This window comes from Cydia splendana, chromosome 3 (assembly GCF_910591565.1).
Source record: "Cydia splendana chromosome 3, ilCydSple1.2, whole genome shotgun sequence".
In the NCBI taxonomy this organism is placed as follows: Eukaryota; Metazoa; Arthropoda; class Insecta; order Lepidoptera; family Tortricidae; genus Cydia; species Cydia splendana.
The window spans coordinates 21,537,803-21,554,936 of record NC_085962.1 but is presented as its reverse complement, the minus strand read 5'-3'; the positions used below and the strand labels follow the sequence as shown (position 1 = coordinate 21,554,936).

General features: G+C 39.3%; 1 protein-coding gene and 1 long non-coding RNA gene across 6 annotated transcripts in view; one reads left to right on the top strand and one right to left on the bottom strand.

The window, feature by feature from the left end:
* The window catches only part of LOC134789409 (uncharacterized), a 400,206-nt gene that overhangs the window by 324,495 nt on the left and 58,577 nt on the right, over positions 1-17,134 (top strand). The window lies entirely within an intron of this gene.
* The window catches only part of LOC134806760 (teneurin-a), an 82,390-nt gene continuing 72,558 nt past the window's right edge, over positions 7,303-17,134 (bottom strand). For all 5 annotated transcript variants that reach the window (XM_063780080.1, XM_063780084.1, XM_063780082.1 and 2 more), the window contains 11 exons: positions 15,830-15,994; positions 14,737-14,911; positions 13,862-14,104; positions 13,545-13,772; positions 13,247-13,437; positions 12,196-13,160; positions 11,702-12,105; positions 9,726-11,611; positions 9,471-9,624; positions 9,016-9,370; positions 7,303-8,671 (listed from right to left, as the gene is read on the bottom strand). In XM_063780080.1, coding sequence (XP_063636150.1) covers positions 7,686-8,671; positions 9,016-9,370; positions 9,471-9,624; positions 9,726-11,611; positions 11,702-12,105; positions 12,196-13,160; positions 13,247-13,437; positions 13,545-13,772; positions 13,862-14,104; positions 14,737-14,911; positions 15,830-15,994 — 5,752 coding nt within the window. In that variant the 3' untranslated portion in view covers positions 7,303-7,685. The remainder of the gene's footprint in view (positions 8,672-9,015; positions 9,371-9,470; positions 9,625-9,725; positions 11,612-11,701; positions 12,106-12,195; positions 13,161-13,246; positions 13,438-13,544; positions 13,773-13,861; positions 14,105-14,736; positions 14,912-15,829; positions 15,995-17,134) is intronic.

Here is a 17,134-nt window from a genome sequence, read left to right as displayed (position 1 = left end):
TACTGAAAATTGTAAAAAAATAATTATTTTTGGTCTGATAGAGCACTATTGGGAAACTGAGCACAACCTGTACGACCGCGTTATCCCCATCTTTCAAGACATCCTAAATGTCAATCTCGCCGGATACATAGAAGACTTGAAACGAATTGGCAGAAAAGGAACAAAAAGATCAATAGTAGTCGAACTGTTGAGCAAAAAGATGGCAAAACACCTGATTCAAAATAGCCACTTTTTCAAAAATACCGGACTAGCAATATCGGAGTTTTTAGACGAAAAATCCTTGCAAGAAAAAAGAAGATTGAGAGAAGTACTTCTTGATGCACGGAAAAACGGACACCATGCTGTAATTAAAAATAACAACTTGATAATAGATGGTAAGATACATGACGGAAACTTCAGCAATAATCACACGGTACTATTAGGAAACCCATCACAAGCATCGACTAACGGCCACGTAAAGAGGCAGAATAATGAAAATGAGCTCAATAACAAAATTGAACAGAATACTACTCTTTCACTAGACCAGCGAAGACACTCCCACAATCTCCGAGCTCGTCCCAATAATCATAACTTTCGTAAATATAAGTGACTTCAAGATTCTTTTTCAAAATATTCGCAGCTTGAACAATAAACGCCACTTAATAGAATCAGCTACAGAAGAAGATAAACATATACAAGCCATCTGCCTTTCAGAAACCTGGATTACAGAATCAAAACTAGATTTATTACAGCTAGAAGAGTACCAATAAGTAACCTCCATGTTCAATAGGAGCATCCACGGAGGCGGCGGTGTGTGTGTGTTCCTAAAAAATAATATACCTTTTATCGAACGTAAAGACATAAGTGATTTATCCGTAGAATTTGTATTCGAAGCTTGTGGCACTGAAATCCCACATTTAAATATGTATGTATGTAATTGTAGTCATATATTGGACGAACAGCCAAAGAAATCCAAGCACTTTCTATGAAAAACTCGAAAACCTCTTGCAGATTTTAGCAGTAAAAGGCGTTACCAAAAATATTGTCATAGGCGGTGATTTCAATGTAAATGTTTTAGAAAAATCTTTATCTTCATTTTCACTAATTAACCTCTTGATTGGTTATAACTTCCAGCAATTAGTTAACGAACCCACGCGGATTGCAGATACAAGCTCGACATGCATAGAATTACTTTTTACCAATTTTCATAACAAAGATAATGTAGTTTCAGTCTACGAATATGGTTTCTCCGATCATAAAGGCATAACATATACTATACCTACCAATACAAATACGCAAGAACGTAAAGTCTGGTTTACTAATAAAAGAACATTTACGGAGAAAAATATCAGTGCTTTCAAGTTGTACCTATCTGAAATAAATTGGAGTACTATTATCGACAGCGGTAATAACATGAATGAAAATTTTAACTCCTTTACAGCGATTATACAAAAATATCTAGATATATGTGTCCCTAAAATACAAATAAAAATAAAAAATGAATTTAATAATAAACCCTGGTTAACTAAAGGTATAAAAACATCCTGTAAACATAAACGTCTTCTTAAAATACTGATCTCAAAAACAAACAATCCTATTTTACATGAACACTATAAACATTATGAAAAATTGCTGAAAAAGACTATAAAAACATCCAAAAAGCTGGAATATATTAATAAAATTAAGAAATCAAATAACATCACCAAAACCATGTGGCATATAATAAAGGAACGGACAAATAAACTTCCAAAAAAGAACAGATTAAATATAAAATTAGACATTAACAATAGTGTAACAGATGACCCAAGGGTCGTAGCTGATTACTTTAACAACTTCTTCTTATCGGTGGGAGCAGGAGATGATGGACCTGGCGTGCGCAAGGCAGCCGGACGCCCTGTGCTCAGCCCCACTCCCAATTCATTCTACCTACAACCAGTTACTGAAATAGAAATTCATAGTATTATACGAAACTTGAAAAAAAGAGTAGCTTTGGACATGATGAACTCCCACCCGTCCTTATTAAAAAGTGTGCAGACGAACTGTCCGAACCCTTAGCCTTTCTGATAAACAATCCTTTTCCGAAGGCATAGTCCCAGATTCACTGAAATTATCAATCATTAAACCCATTCAAAAAAAGGTATACACACTGACTGTAATAACTATCGTCCCATAGCTCTTTTGCCAACTTTTTCCAAAATAATAGAAACCGCTATGTCAAAAAGACTACACTTTTTGTGAAAAATACTCCATATTCAACGAAAATCAAAACGGATTTAGAAAAAACATTCCACGACATTGGCAGTATATAATTATATAGATCAAATATTAAACATAATAAATAACAAACAATATGCTCTAGGACTATTATTGGATATGAGTAACGCCTACGATAGGGTATCCTATGATGTGCTGTTGAAGAAATTGAACGGTATTGGGGTAAGAGGAACTGTACATAAATGGTTTGTCTCATACCTCAAAAATCGAGTGCAATTCGTAGAAATAGAGCATTATAACAACCACACAGGATTGATTTCGCGCATACACTCAAATACAGTAGATGTTACTCAGTCTATTCCCCAAGGTAGTGTATTGGGTTGCTTACTGTTCCTTATATACATTAACGATTTGCCATACTCTATTAATACACCTAGTATCTTATTTGCAGATGACATTTCAGTAGTATTTCCGTGCATAGATAACAACAATCTGAAATCTAGCCTTACCCATATCCTGACTGAACTAGATTCCTGGCTAACCGAGCATAACTTAAAATTGAATTTTACCAAAACAAAATTGATGCAGTTCAGACCATACCAAAAACAACCGTTATCTATAGATTTCTCTTACAACAATATCAAATTGGACAAAACAGATAGGTACATTTCCCTTGTTAGGATTAACAATTGACACAAACGTTCATTGGAACGACCACATTCAGAAAGTTAGCAATAAACTATCCAGATTTTCATATGCCTTATTTGAATTAAAAAAAAAACAACCGACTTAAAAACTGCCATTTCCGCCTATTATGCTTACGCCCACTCGATACTCCGCTATGGCATACTCCTTTGGGGTAATAGCACAAATGCCAATGACCTATTTATTTTACAAAAAAAGTGCATCCGAACTTTAGTTAACATAAAACAATGGGAAAGTTGTCGACCATATTTTAAAGACCTAAGAATATTAACACTTACTTCCTTATACATTTTTGAAGTTTGCACTTTCGTCAAGCTACACAGCTCTTTTTTTCTACAAGCAAAAGACCGCCACACAAAAACATTAAATCTTTGCCACAATAACTACCTTTCCTTGCCTACTTCTACCTTAAAAATATTTCATTCCGGACCACACATGATGTGTATAAAAATCTTTAATATAATACCCCAATCAATAAAACAAATCGAAAACCCACATCTATTCAAAAGATCGCTTAATAAATACTTAACAGAGAAATCGTTTTACACGCTGCAGGAATTTTATGATGAGGTATCATATTATTATTAGAAATATGTATTAGGTATCTGCACTTAAACCATTTTGTTTGATTTTATATTAAATAAATGTAATTAATATTATGCTTAACATAAGCAAATTAGCTCTTACGATACACTAATGTGATCTCATATGTATAATGTTATGTAAGAAGAAACTACTGTAGTACTTAGTTTGTTATTTATTTATAAGATTGCTGCGCCCTTGCAGGGTCCATATTATGTATAGGTACCTACCTACCTAATGTTATGTAATATGTTTGCAATAAATGCTTTTGATTTGATTTGATTTGATCAACTCAATGATATCCTTAAAAAGGGAGATAAGCATTTTCCATCTCTTTCTTTTAGGCATTCGGCAAATACTGAATAGGCGTTTTTTTGAATGAGATATCGTAACATAAATCGTTATTTTTACTAAGTAGCAACGGATTGCAGATTTCCGAGTTTTAACTTATTTTTATGAGGCTTTAGAAAGATGATAATAATTCCTATTTTATTGCAGGAAGGTACATGTGTTATACCATAGAATCTGTATAACATGCTCAATGTTTTGACGTTATTTGCTCATTACTTTTCTAGTAATTTTTTTTCACGACAGGTAGTCAAAGTCGAAATTAATATTTCGCTGTGAATTTAATTCAAGATTAAACCAGTACTTTTTTGCATTTTACATTGTTTATCGATTAAATACCTATTCTGTTATCTTAATTAACTATTCATGATACCGTACACACAAAAAAAACTAACTTTCGAGGCCTTTCCGAGTGCACACTGGCACTAACAATGTTAAAAACGGTCAAAATTCATGAAAAACCTTAATTTGGCAATAACTCGAAAAGCGTGCCACTTTTAATGGGGTCATGTTAAGTTGGTTTGGGTCCTCTTGGCCTGGTCTACCTCCAGTGTCACTCTGACGTGTCACTTATGGGACACCCTGTATATTACATGTATACGTTCAATTTGCGAGGGGGCCCAAACGTCTAAGAAAATCGACGATCTCCTTTTATTAACTTTATTCGTGGTATTAGGTAGCTGGTTTGTTAGTGCACACCGTTGTATGGGGAGTATGGGGACCTTGCACTTTGAGACTATGCGCTGAAACTTGGCACAGTTGATTCTTAGCTGGTCTTGAGCAGATACAGACCGGGAGCCGTCGAGAGCCACCTCTCATTTAGTCGGGGGAGGGGGGGGGGGGGGGGGGGGGGAGTTCGACGCTGCCGCACTTCACTTGCAGCAACATTTCTCTAAAACTATAGCTATTAGGGCATGCAATATATCATTTTCGGATAAATTGAGGATGAAGAATCTATTTTTAGAACAAAAACAATGCACTTTCTAACAAAAAAAAACAATAAAGGAGAAAAGACTAAAAAACATATTTTTGATTATTTAATAATCACCAATTTTTTTTTAAATTGTAGCAGGAATCTGAAAACAAAAAATACAGTCGCAAAGCTACACTTATTATGTTTAAGAAAATATATAGTTTATTATACAAATCTGTTGATAAATGGGAGATAAAAAATAATATTAAGCGTGGGTCAGAGTGATATCAATGCAAAATATTATTAAGGTGGGAAAGTTACTTACAATTTGTTCTACAATCGTTTTTTTTTTTAGTTTTTCGTAAATTACTCGTAAACGGTAGCCCACAGCAAAAAAATATCTTTTACGTAAATAATCCATTTCAGATTTCTTATAAAATAAGTGCTACTTTTTTTCGCTAGGATCAATATTTAAAAAAAATATTGAAGGGCGAAAATAAATTCTAAGGTCCCCTTTTTTAGTTATTCGTAAATAACTCGTAAACGATGGCCAATACAAAAATATTGTGACGTCCCACGGTCAAAGGTACCTTATGGCGGGTATGGAGTTATGCATACCCTAGTAATCTACAATAAATAACCTATCGATAACACAAAAGATCAACCTTCTAGGTTGCGTAGTTACAGAGATATGATTTTTTGAAAATAATGTTGTGAAATGAGCAACTTTACGATAGAGAAGTTTTAAGTTTAGCCGCCTAAAAAACTATGTTCCTGAAGTAAGTTACATAGTTGACTACAAATAATAATGCCTTATATATCTGAGATTAAAAAAATATTGCGACTTGTTCTGTAATGCAAATAGAAACTTTTGATATCGACTGATTTATGTGTATACTAACCAATCTCTTGAAAATAAAGTTTTATTTCATTTTCACGATTGATTGCAATGAGCTCTCAAGATTTAAATTTTATCTATTAGAAAACGACACTGACAGACAGTTTAAGCAAAAAACAATACCGATTTAGAGGTGAAAATGTATTTTCTGACTTTTTCATATAAAATCACAAAATTGAATATTTTTACTTTTAATGTGACACACAATCAATTTTTCTGAGCACATATGAAAGAAATTCTGTCATTCAAATGAAATAAATCCTAAAACCCCAACTAAATACTATATTTAACCCCTTATGCCACTTTAAACTTACATAACAATAACAGTATTTGCTCCATACATTTACGAAAAGGTACCTTATGGAAATAAATCTAATAATACATCACTACAAAATATCAATCATATTATAGTTTATCTTTTATGAATAGAAAATATTAATTTACATTAAACTGCCCCCAATTTAATTAGTTCTTCGTCATAATAATCTTAAAAAAGACCAATAATTTGTATGTAATGAAAAGGTACCTTGTGGTCAAGTTACATGATGAGGCATGATGATGATGGAACAGTTAGGATAAACTAATAATATTTTGGGGTTAAGATGGTATAAACCGTCTATTTCTTATCAATAATATATTTCGGTTGCTATTGAGGATAAGCGGCATTGAGGTTCAATGACCTCAGATATTCCATAAGGTAATGCGTCGGGTATTGGCATTTTTCAGCAAACCAATGGCTGATTTACTGCATGCGACCAAACCAAATGAAGATTATTCTAGTTAAGAAAGACTTGACGAGAGTAACTTTGGTATAATAGCAGTCTACTTGGATTTGTGATGTCGGTCTATGTACGGTTATAATATTTGCGAGGCGCCCCAACCAGAACTGAAATTATCAAATTAGTTTTGCAGAATGCTAATACAGTTCTCTACCAAACTTCTTTTCCCGTATTGACTAGTTTTTTTGGGAATTTTCAATCTTTTTTCCATAAGGTACCTTTTCTACTAAACTCTGAGACGACATTACTAGGCTTATAACTAACTTATAACAAAAATAAAAACAGGTAAACAAACGTTACGCATTAAGGTTTCAGATCACACAATAAAAAAAAATTGAGCCTTTTTTCACCTCTTTACAAAACATTTAATATCTCCGAAACTAGAAACCCTCATAAGGTACCTTTTCCCGTGGAACGTCACATATGTTTTATTACATGAATAATTTACATAAAATTTCCTACAAAAAAGGTTATTCAAACTTTTTCGGTTTTTGTTTTCAGATTCCTGCTACACTTTAAAAAAAAATGGTAATTATAAAAAAAATCAAAAATATGTTTTTTAGTCTTTTCTTCTTTATACTTTTTTTTTGTTAGAAAGTGCATTGTTTTTGTTCTAAAAATAGACTCTTCATCCTCAATTTATCCGAAAATGATATATTGCATGCCCTAATAGCTATAGTTTTAGAGAAATGTTGCTGCAAGTGAAGCGCGGCAGCGTCGAACTTAACTAAATGAGAGGTGGCTCTCGACGGCTCCCCGTCTGTATCTGCCCAAGACCAGCTAAGAATCAACTGTGCCAAGTTTCAGCGCATAGTCTCAAAGTGCAAGGTGTCGTGCACTAACAAAGCAGCTATAGGTACGCATTGAATTAAAACTGCAATTAATTTTGGTTAAAAAAGTATGCCTTTTATTCTTTCAAATAGTTTTCATCTAAATTTTATAAGAACATTGGACACAATCGAAGCTTTTTACCGATAAATAAGTATAAATAATTTCATATTCACATAAATCGTCTTATTTATACATACATTACATTTATAATATCAGTCCTCTCAAAAGGTCCATTCTCTCCCTGCAAATTAAAATTTACTATTTACACAGCGATAGGGATTCGCGTCTACCATACGTACATACATACATCAACAATTAACAATTAATAGAGACTATTTACAAAATATATTTATCGACATTCACTCGCGCAGTCATCCATCCTCACTCGCTCCCCGGTCGCATTCACACGATTTGGCATATGGATGGCGGCACGTCACTAGCATAGGTCCTCCCGGAGCCACCAGGGCGTGGTGCACTCGCGCTTCCGGCGGCGGCGCTCGGCGCGGTCGGCGCGCTTCTTCACGAAGCGCACGTTGTACGGGTCCTCGGCCAGCTCGGGGTAGCGCGCCACGTCGTGCACGTACTCGCCGTCGTAGCCGGCCGCCGAGCCCGCCTTCTGGATCTCGTCCAGCTCGGCCGCCGACCAGTCCAGCGAGCCGCCCAGCCCGCCGCGCAGCGCCTCGCGCTCGCGGTGCCACGCCTTGCGCACCGCCGCCGCGCGCGCGTGGTGCAGCAGCCGCGTGCGCTCGCGCTCGGCGCTCGTGCCGTACCGCAGGTTCACCACGCTCGTCTTCCCGTGGATCTTCACGTCCGCGTACGAGCGCCCGCCCTCGGTCACGTCGTGGAACGTCACGTTCAGCTTGCCCTGCATGCGCTTCAGCTGCTGCTTGTCGTCGGCGGCGCGCCACGTCTCCTCTTTCACGAAGTAGAATACGTCCTGCTGATCTCCGTGCACGACCAGTGAGAACGGCAGCAGGTGAGATCGGTTGAACACCGACGTGTACACGTCGCGGTATATGGCGTTCGCGGACGGCACGGCGGTGACCACGGCGCGTCCGCGCGAGTTCCGCGACACGAGGATGCCGCGGCCGAACGGCGGCTCCGAGTCGGATCCGATCCTCTTCGAGGCCAGGTCGAGCGCGTCCGTCTTGAGCTCGGACATGGCGGGGATCGAGAGACTTCTGAAGTCCGCTATCCTCTTGTTCGACATGTGCGAGAGGAAGCCGGACTCGATGGTGACGCTGGGCAGCAGCGCCATGGCGGCGGGCAGGCCGGGCGCGGCGGGCGCGGGCGCGGCGCCCCACACGGCGCGGCCGCGCGGCACGGCGGGCAGCACCGACCCGCCCGGCAGCTCGTCGGGGTACAGTTGCGGTGCCAGACTCTTTGTGTCGTATCCGAGTAAATTCAGCCATGCCAGGTGATCTGAATTTAATAGAAAAAATAAACGTGAAAAACATTATTCAGTGTATTAAAATTTAATTTAAGTCCAATTAAAGATTCTATTTAGATACGGCTCCGTACATTATGCGGTGTTTCTGGTTGTTTCACGTTTGACAAGTCGGTAACCACAAAACATATGGCAACGTATAGCGCCATCTAGTTCAGCTGTCAAATTGGGGGCACGGTTTTTGCTTAAACTTTAACCTTTTCTACAATCAATAACTCTTTGAATCATCCCAAACATTTATTTAAGGCTCGATTAATACGTATGAGCAAATAAATGAGAACGCCCAAATAATTTTGCAAGTGCTGGTTGTGTAACTTACCCGTTGGCTTCTTATTTTGTGGTCTGACATTGATCGGATCATTCCCGTTGAATCTATAGAGATGTAGTTGTGTAGGGTTATGAACCCTCTCTATGAGATCCTCCCAAATTGGTGACATCCATTGTCCAATCAGCGGGTCATACACTTTGCCATTAGCCATGTGAACCAACGACGTGACTTGATCGAGAAGCCCACCGCAGAAATCCACAGGTAGATACAAGTAGGGATTAGAATCATAAACTATGTGGCCGTATGGAGATCTCATGATTTCTCGAATGCCTTCTCCGTATTGATTGAAAACCATGACGGGTGTGCCGCATTGGTCAGTTGCAATGTAATACTTATGCCGCGCGACCTACAAAACAAAACATAATACATATAGGTGAGCTCATAATTTACACTGTTTGTTGCATACCTAACTGAAATTATGACGAAGGTTAATTATTTATATTTACCTGTGTGTAAATAAGATGTCCTCGGTCGTCATAAACCAATGTCATAAACCTGTTTTCACGCGGCGAATAGATATGGCTGACTTCGTGAGGTTTATCTTTGTTTGTGTAGAAGAATTGAGTTACGTTTCCGAAATTATCTTTTCGAGTTGAAAGTCTGGAAAAGACAAATAAACCTTTAGTAAATAAACTACTATATTTACAATCATTGAGGTACGATAGGTATCTCATCTCTCATCTCAAAAGTCTCCAACATACCTATCAAGATGGTCATAGTAGTATCGGACATCAAATCTGCCTCGCTTTGTTGCCCTAATGAGTAATCCTTTCGAGTTGTACTGGAACCGTTCTTCTCTAGCGTTCTGAGACACTAGACCTCGACTGTCATATCTGTATTGCCCTTCACCGAACTTGATAATTCGGTCCATGTCATTATATTCCATAGGAATAGTATTTCCTCTATAAGTTAATGAAAGCATATTCCCATTGTCATCGTATCGGAATCCCCACGGTTCTTGAGCTTCAACTCCAGTGAGCTGGCCATCGCAGTCCCAAGTGTAATTCTTGACATTAGTGTACGTATTGACTCCCACATTTCTGGTGTGGGTTCGCGTCTGTGAAATCCTTCCGTGTTTGTCATATGCGAACTCCATTCTGAATACTTCCATCCTGTGGATGTTAACAGTAACTTCTTTTTCGAGGAATTGGTTGTTTAAGACTCGAGAGAACATCGCTATTCCATCGTAGACCGAAGTCTCATTCCATTTTTGCTTAGAGACAGTAAACTGTCCTAAAATTTCCGGAGCTCCGGTTTTAGGGTTGTACACTATATGGTGAGGAATAAGTGTCTGACCACCGATACGGCCCTGAACAGCAGTTGTTCTGTAGTTGTTGTCATATTCGTAAATTATTTTCGCATTACTAAGGCCGGTTTTAGCGCCGTAATCCAGCCTCTCCTCCATTAGCAAACCTCCAGCATAAGTAGACTCCCAGCGGTAGTCGACATCACGGTCCACGTGCAAGATCTCTGACGGCAGCCCGCTGCTTTCAGAATAATGTATCTGTGTTTGACCGTCGCCGTGAACAACTTCCGATACTTTATTGGTGGTGAAATAACGGTAAACCACTCTAGCGCCATCGCCAGGGTACACCGTCTGAAGAAGTTCTCCAGTATGAGAATAATGTTGCAAATATTTCTTTGTAGAACCAGGAGGAGCATATGTCATTCTTAAGAATCCAATTGAAGGTTGAACGCTGAATGAGTGGTTGGTTCCGGAAGGCAAGATGACGTGAGTTAAACCACCGTCATCATCATAAAGGTACTTAAAGCTTCTTTGGCTAGCTAATGTTATCTTGGCTACGAGGTTCCCATCATTGTAATAGATGTTCTTCGTGCCGTCTTGAGGACTGGTTATTTCGGATAGCATGCCATGCGAATCGTAGTTATACGTTTCTTCGCTGACACCCCACTTCCAACCGTTGATCCTGAAGAATCTATCGTAAGAAATGTTGAGCGGTACTCCAGCGCCATGGGGTATAAATGACAACGGTAATCCTCCTGCATCGTATGCTATTGTGAACAAGGGATTCCTGTCAGCGTTAAAGAAGGTCTCGCGGCTCTTAAATTGATCAAATTCAATAATCAAGACTCGTGAGTCATTCACCCATATTTCTCTATTAAGAGTTTGCTGGGGATTCCTAACGTCACCTACAAGTGTATACAGAGAGTACATGTTGTTGATGAGATTGTCACCGAACGTGGTAGTTTGATGAGACCACATATGAAGCATCTCGGCCTCGATGGGCAAAGCTGCTTCTAGTAGTGGATGTTTGGCAGCCGCGATGCTCTCAAACTTGCCTGTCCATGGAGTTTCAAGCAGCAAAGTGTTGTTAGAATAGATACGTCCCTCGGTGACTTGTTTGCCGTTATTAATTGTGATCTGTTTAAATGACTGGCCATGTAGTACGTATTCGCATTTCTTAGCAACTCCAACAGGTATGCTGCTAGATGGATTGGATACGGTAACCGCTAAGCCATAATTCTTGGCAAGGCCCGAAGTTATGTGGACTGGTTCTCCAGAAGGCATTATTATTTTGGTGACTCGTCCGAGTTCATCATAGTTGTAGATGACGGTATCTCCAGCCTGGAACAAACAAAATAACATAAGAAAACATGTAATGTTTAAACAGCGTGGCTAATACGCATGACAATATTACTTTTATTCGATACACACCCTCGAACGGCTGTTCAGCAATCCTGTGTTAGCATCGTAATCTAATTCAATTTCAGTTGTACCCTTCTCTGTTATCTTCGTTAGGTAACCAATACCCGAGACTTTCAATTCAAGTTTGTGATCTTGAGTGTTTTCAATGGAACTGACCACATTACTATAATCTCTAAGTAGCTGTATTTTATTGCCCGACGCGTCAGTAACTGCAGATAGTTTTCCAAAGCTGGTGTTCTTCGAATATAAGAAAGAATATCGTGTCTTTCCTGAAGTTAAATCTTTCGTAGTGATGTGTTGTCCGTAGCGATTGAACACATAGATCTCCGATGTTGGTGGATTAGGGATTCTGAATTCTCCGTTCTCGTCATGTGTTGGCAGGTAATGTTTTAATGCCAAAATATGCAGGGATCCTGTTAAGAAGATAAGTTATGAGTATTAAATTTACAATTAGTGTATCAATGAAACTATTTGTGATTTTAGAGGTATATTATATTATGTACCTTGATCAACAACGTTGAGCACACCGTCCGGGGTAACGGCAAGAGCAGAAATTGTTTGGAACTTAGCATTGGATGATAACAAGGTTTCTGTACTGGTCGGAGGTTCGTCTCCCGCCGCGACGCTCAGGCGGCACGGGCAACCTGCACCTTCGTCACGAGCATTGGCCGGCACGGCTGTCACAGGCACTGACGAGTTGCACTCACAACTCAACTCTTTCAAGTTTTCTTGTACTTTTCCAGCGAAATGCATTATTTTCCCAGAAGGATCGATAGATTTAATTGCATTCATTTTCTTGGAATCGGACTCTGCGACATATAAAATTCCACTTGGTGCGAATGCTAACGCTTGAATCGTTCCCAGACTGGAATCTTCTCTGAATTCATTGTCAGTTTTATTTGTCGCTTTGCTGGTCGGTTTTCCATCACTACTTAATCGGCAGTGTGAAGGCTGACCAGCTACAACTTTGATTTTCATATCGACGGTCAATTTTAGTATAATCCTGTCATCGATGAAGTAAAGAGAACCGTCTAAAGGCGAGAGAGCTACTCCAGTAGGCCATTGAAGTTGCGCTTCATAAGGAGCAATGGCACCCCGACAGGGAACTGGTGACCAGTGGTTATGATGCCCATGATGGCCTACCAACGTATGAATGATTCCATTTGGATCTACGGCTCTTATATTTGTTCCATCTGCGATGTACATCGTTCTATCTGCAGCAATAGCAAGGCCCTTGGGATGAGACAGTTTAGCCTTATCAGCTGGTCCTTCATCGCCGCAGTTTGATTCGTCGCCGGGTACGCAACGATCTCCGTTGCCTACGACTGGTTCGGAATTTAAAGATGGGTCACGCACTTTCTCTAAAGCGATTACTTTCCGCACTTGATGCCTTTCCGAGTCTGATATGTAAAGATTTCCGTCTGCTGGTGATATACACATGTAGTATTGATATGCAACTTGTGTGGTCCTAGAAAAAGAAGGCAGGTTATGACTGTCATATTTGCTCCACAACAGATTTTTTATTGCTATTTTGGTTTGTCATCAGTAACTTACTCTAGTCGAAGAACAGTAGTTACGACACCTTCCGTAGTAATTCGTCGCACAAGATTGAAATCTCCAACGTAAAGAGATCCATCAGGTCCAGAAGTTAATGCGGTTGGTGTCAGGAGACGAGCGTCGGCTGCCTTGCCATTGCAGTGATCAGGACAATTTAACGGACGCTGGAGGCCAGTTCCCATCACAACCTGAAAAGGAAACAAAATTAAGAATACAATTTAACCGCAGTAAAATAAAAATCAATAGCAGTTATGTCTTATGTGATGATAAAAATTTAAAGTTATTCATTACAAACCTGCACGGTTCTAGGATACTGTTTCAAATGAAGCAGCGCTCCATCGCCTTTCTGTAGGATTCCTTCATGGAAATTGTAGTGATGATGAATGTCCAAGCCCCACCCTCCAATGTCAGATATGTCCACATCAAAGCCAGCTAAGGTAGCGGTTTGTGTCTCCCATACGATCGCCGAACATGACGAGTACTCGTATCCAATTGAGATCTTAGCTTGAGCTTGGCCATACACCTATAAGTTAAAACTTCCGTGAGCCACTGTTTAATTTAACACCTATTTATTACGAGTTTCAATAAAAATTACCTAGAGTTATTCTTTACCTTCTGTTTGTAAACGTTTCTTTTGTTCCATGCGAACACATGTGTCAAATCAGGATCAGCTTCATACGTATGTGTGTGCAGGGATCCTTCGATTTCAACCCTCACATGGACACGGGCCAGCGCAGCGGGCACGACCTTTCGAGTGAGTTGGACGTGCACACAGGAAAGATAACCAGCGGATTGGGACGATCGGTATGTCAGTTTCACTGCAGAACCGGGGATCCCGATGGTTTCGCTTACAATCTGTAAAAATTAATTCGGGTGTTAACGATTTTTTTATTAAGCACCTAGATAAGTTTTTTGTTTATAACTCATTGTTAGTCGATCTCCAGGTTTAGATCGGTGTATGTACATACACCGAGTACATGTACGTACAAATAAAAAAAGAAAATTATAGTTATGTATAACTGCGCTCATATGGGCTTGTGCACAAATCGAGGTTCGATAGGGGGTGGGGGGTCACGAAAAAATCACGATAGATCACGATGGGGGAGGGGGGTTTAAGGAGACCTCACGTGTATTTTTCTACAGTGAACGAAACTAAGAAAAAAAATGTACCACATGAGTAGATACTTTTTCTCAGTTTCGTTAAACATAAATCTTCACTCTGCACTTCAAAATAGCGAGACTATTTAACGAAAACAGAAAAATAAACAAGATTTTCTATATACAATACTATTTATCTTAAAATTAGGTCGAATGAAAAATTTCAAAAAAATACACGTGAGGTTATGAGGGAGGGGGGGTAGCCAAAAACCTCACCAAATATCACCAAGGGGAAGGGGGGTCAAAAAGTAGCCGAAAACACCTCGCGTGATTTGTGCACAACCCCTATACTTAAAATACCTATAAGTGACTAGTTAGTGAGTTAATACCTGAGCCTCAGGATAAATGACGGTGGGCGTGGTAGCGGACGAGGCAGCGGGCGCGGCCAGCGGCGGCACGGCCACGACCTCGGGCCGGAGCCGCTCGTGGTCGTGCGCCGTGCACGGCGGAGCCTGCACCTCCCACCACTGTGGAGACGGCGTCCAGTCTAGGCGCGGCGGTGCTCTGGAGTTGATGAAGGAAATTCAGACATGCCATGTTGTGTGATGACAACCATCGTTTTGTAAAAAAAATGTGATATCACTAGCCTCTGTGTGTGCATAATAGAGAGTTTAAGTGGACAGGTCGTCAATTTTGTGATAGTCCGGCTGTCAAAAACCTAATCTTTACTTCCTAAAGTATATCTACCGGCATAATAACAGATGCTGGTAATTGGTTTTTTAATTATTGATTTAGGTAATAACTTTACGGTACTTTTACAAACACTGAGCTTACGAGTATTCTCATCAGAACATTGGTAGGTAGGTATATACATATACCTAGGTAATTCCTTTCGGAATATGGCCTTTTAAAACAAATTAGCTCAAGATAATTACGTCGTAATATCAAAATAGAAGTTTGATAATTTTCTAGAATATAAAATGCTTCGCAATCCGAATAGCAGAATTTAGGTAATTGCGCCTTTCAGCCGGCGTATTATGAATGGTTTTATCCACGTGATAAAATAACTGTCACTTTTTAACACCGCGGGATAGAAAGTGACGGGCACCGTTTTATCACGCTGTCACGTAGACAAGAACAACCATCATATCCATACTGCTTAGCGCAGCGCTGTCGCTACATTTGACAGGTGGCTTGGGAAGTTTAATTTTGGGCTAAAAGTACTTAAAATTAAATTCCTTGTTCGATTCAATACTGTTATTCCATTAGCAATGTTTGAGGTAGATTGAAAGTATTGAGATCAAAAACGGAACGAGAAATCTTAAACAAGGTTTGCATATGTTTTACCAGAAACATTCGTACCTAAGCGAATGAAGATTTTAAGATTAACGTATGGTACATTAAAGGGTAGGATTAGTAGTACTTTCTCTTAGCGTTTCAAGGAAACCGTAGAGTATAATTCTATCAATTTTAAACAATTACCTCGGTGTCGGCACTTTGACGCTGTCATCGCTGAGTTCCATCTGGACAGGCGGCAGTACTACGATCTGGTTCCAGGGCACGAAGACAGTCTTCCGCAGAGGCTTGAACGGCGAGCGCTGGAACTGCAGGGTGACGGCTCCTCCACCGTTCACCAGTACGTCGAACCTGAATGAAGTAAGGATATATATACTAACAACAGTCGAATGCGAGAAATAACCTATAGAAACAGGCGTTTTGACCGTGCGAATGCGAATGTTTTCGTTTTAGCTTGGGTAAAAATGCTATCGTATGTCGAGGTTCATCTCTATTATTCCTTGGAGGTTCATACATTTTTCCTTGGATTGCCAAACCACTCGATTTAGAAGGAACCCATCTTGAATTACAGCGTCACCCAGAATCAGAATAGTACCCTAACTCCCAAATTTTATCGAAATCTCGAGAGGGTACAGTATCTACAGATTTATAAACATCATCATCATCATATCAGCCCTTTATTGTCTACTGCTGAGCATAAGCCTCTCTTCGAGTACGCCACTTGTCCCGGTCCTGAGCTATAATCTCATCCAGAAGTGAAAATAAACAAGTTCATGAAACTAAACATTTCAGCTATTTAAATATTATTAGTGACTTAATTACGGTTCGCTGAACTCTAAACGGAGTATGTTTATTTTCGAACTTTGATTACTCTCATAAAATAATTGCCTTAAATATTTTTATTAAATTATGTACGTGTATATTAATTTACCCAACCAATGAAGTCAGTGTAGGGTATAACTTAATTAACTTTAGCTCCCGCAGAGTTAAAAAGTTATCAAGGGTATTTCATAATGTGGGGCTTACAGAAAACATTTAGGACCTAGGTATAATTGACCGAAGCGAAGCGAAGGTCTACGTTTTGACTCGGGCATTTTGCTTTCGTATGTCCGGATGTTCTCCTCTACAGGTCGCATTTCTTAACCGATTCTCGTGAAATTTTGTGACCGAATTTTATGACTAAATAATTTTTTTTTGTCAATCCGGTTTTTGGAAATTTTTAAAAATGGCGGAGTCGTGATACCTGGCGCCTAAACAAATAGTCGTATCGATATCATAAGACTTTTTTCTTTTTGAGACATGTTTACAGAGTTAATAGCAAAAAATGCAGAAAAAAATTATCGCAGGTTTAGGCGGTATTTAGATATTTAATTTTAACTAATTTTAATTTGAGAAGGAGTAGCTAAATTTCGTCAACCCATCTAAGAACTATTTGGCTCAGTTTGTAAACGTTCGCTTTTTCTGTTTGCACAGAGGGTCTGGGTTCGATCC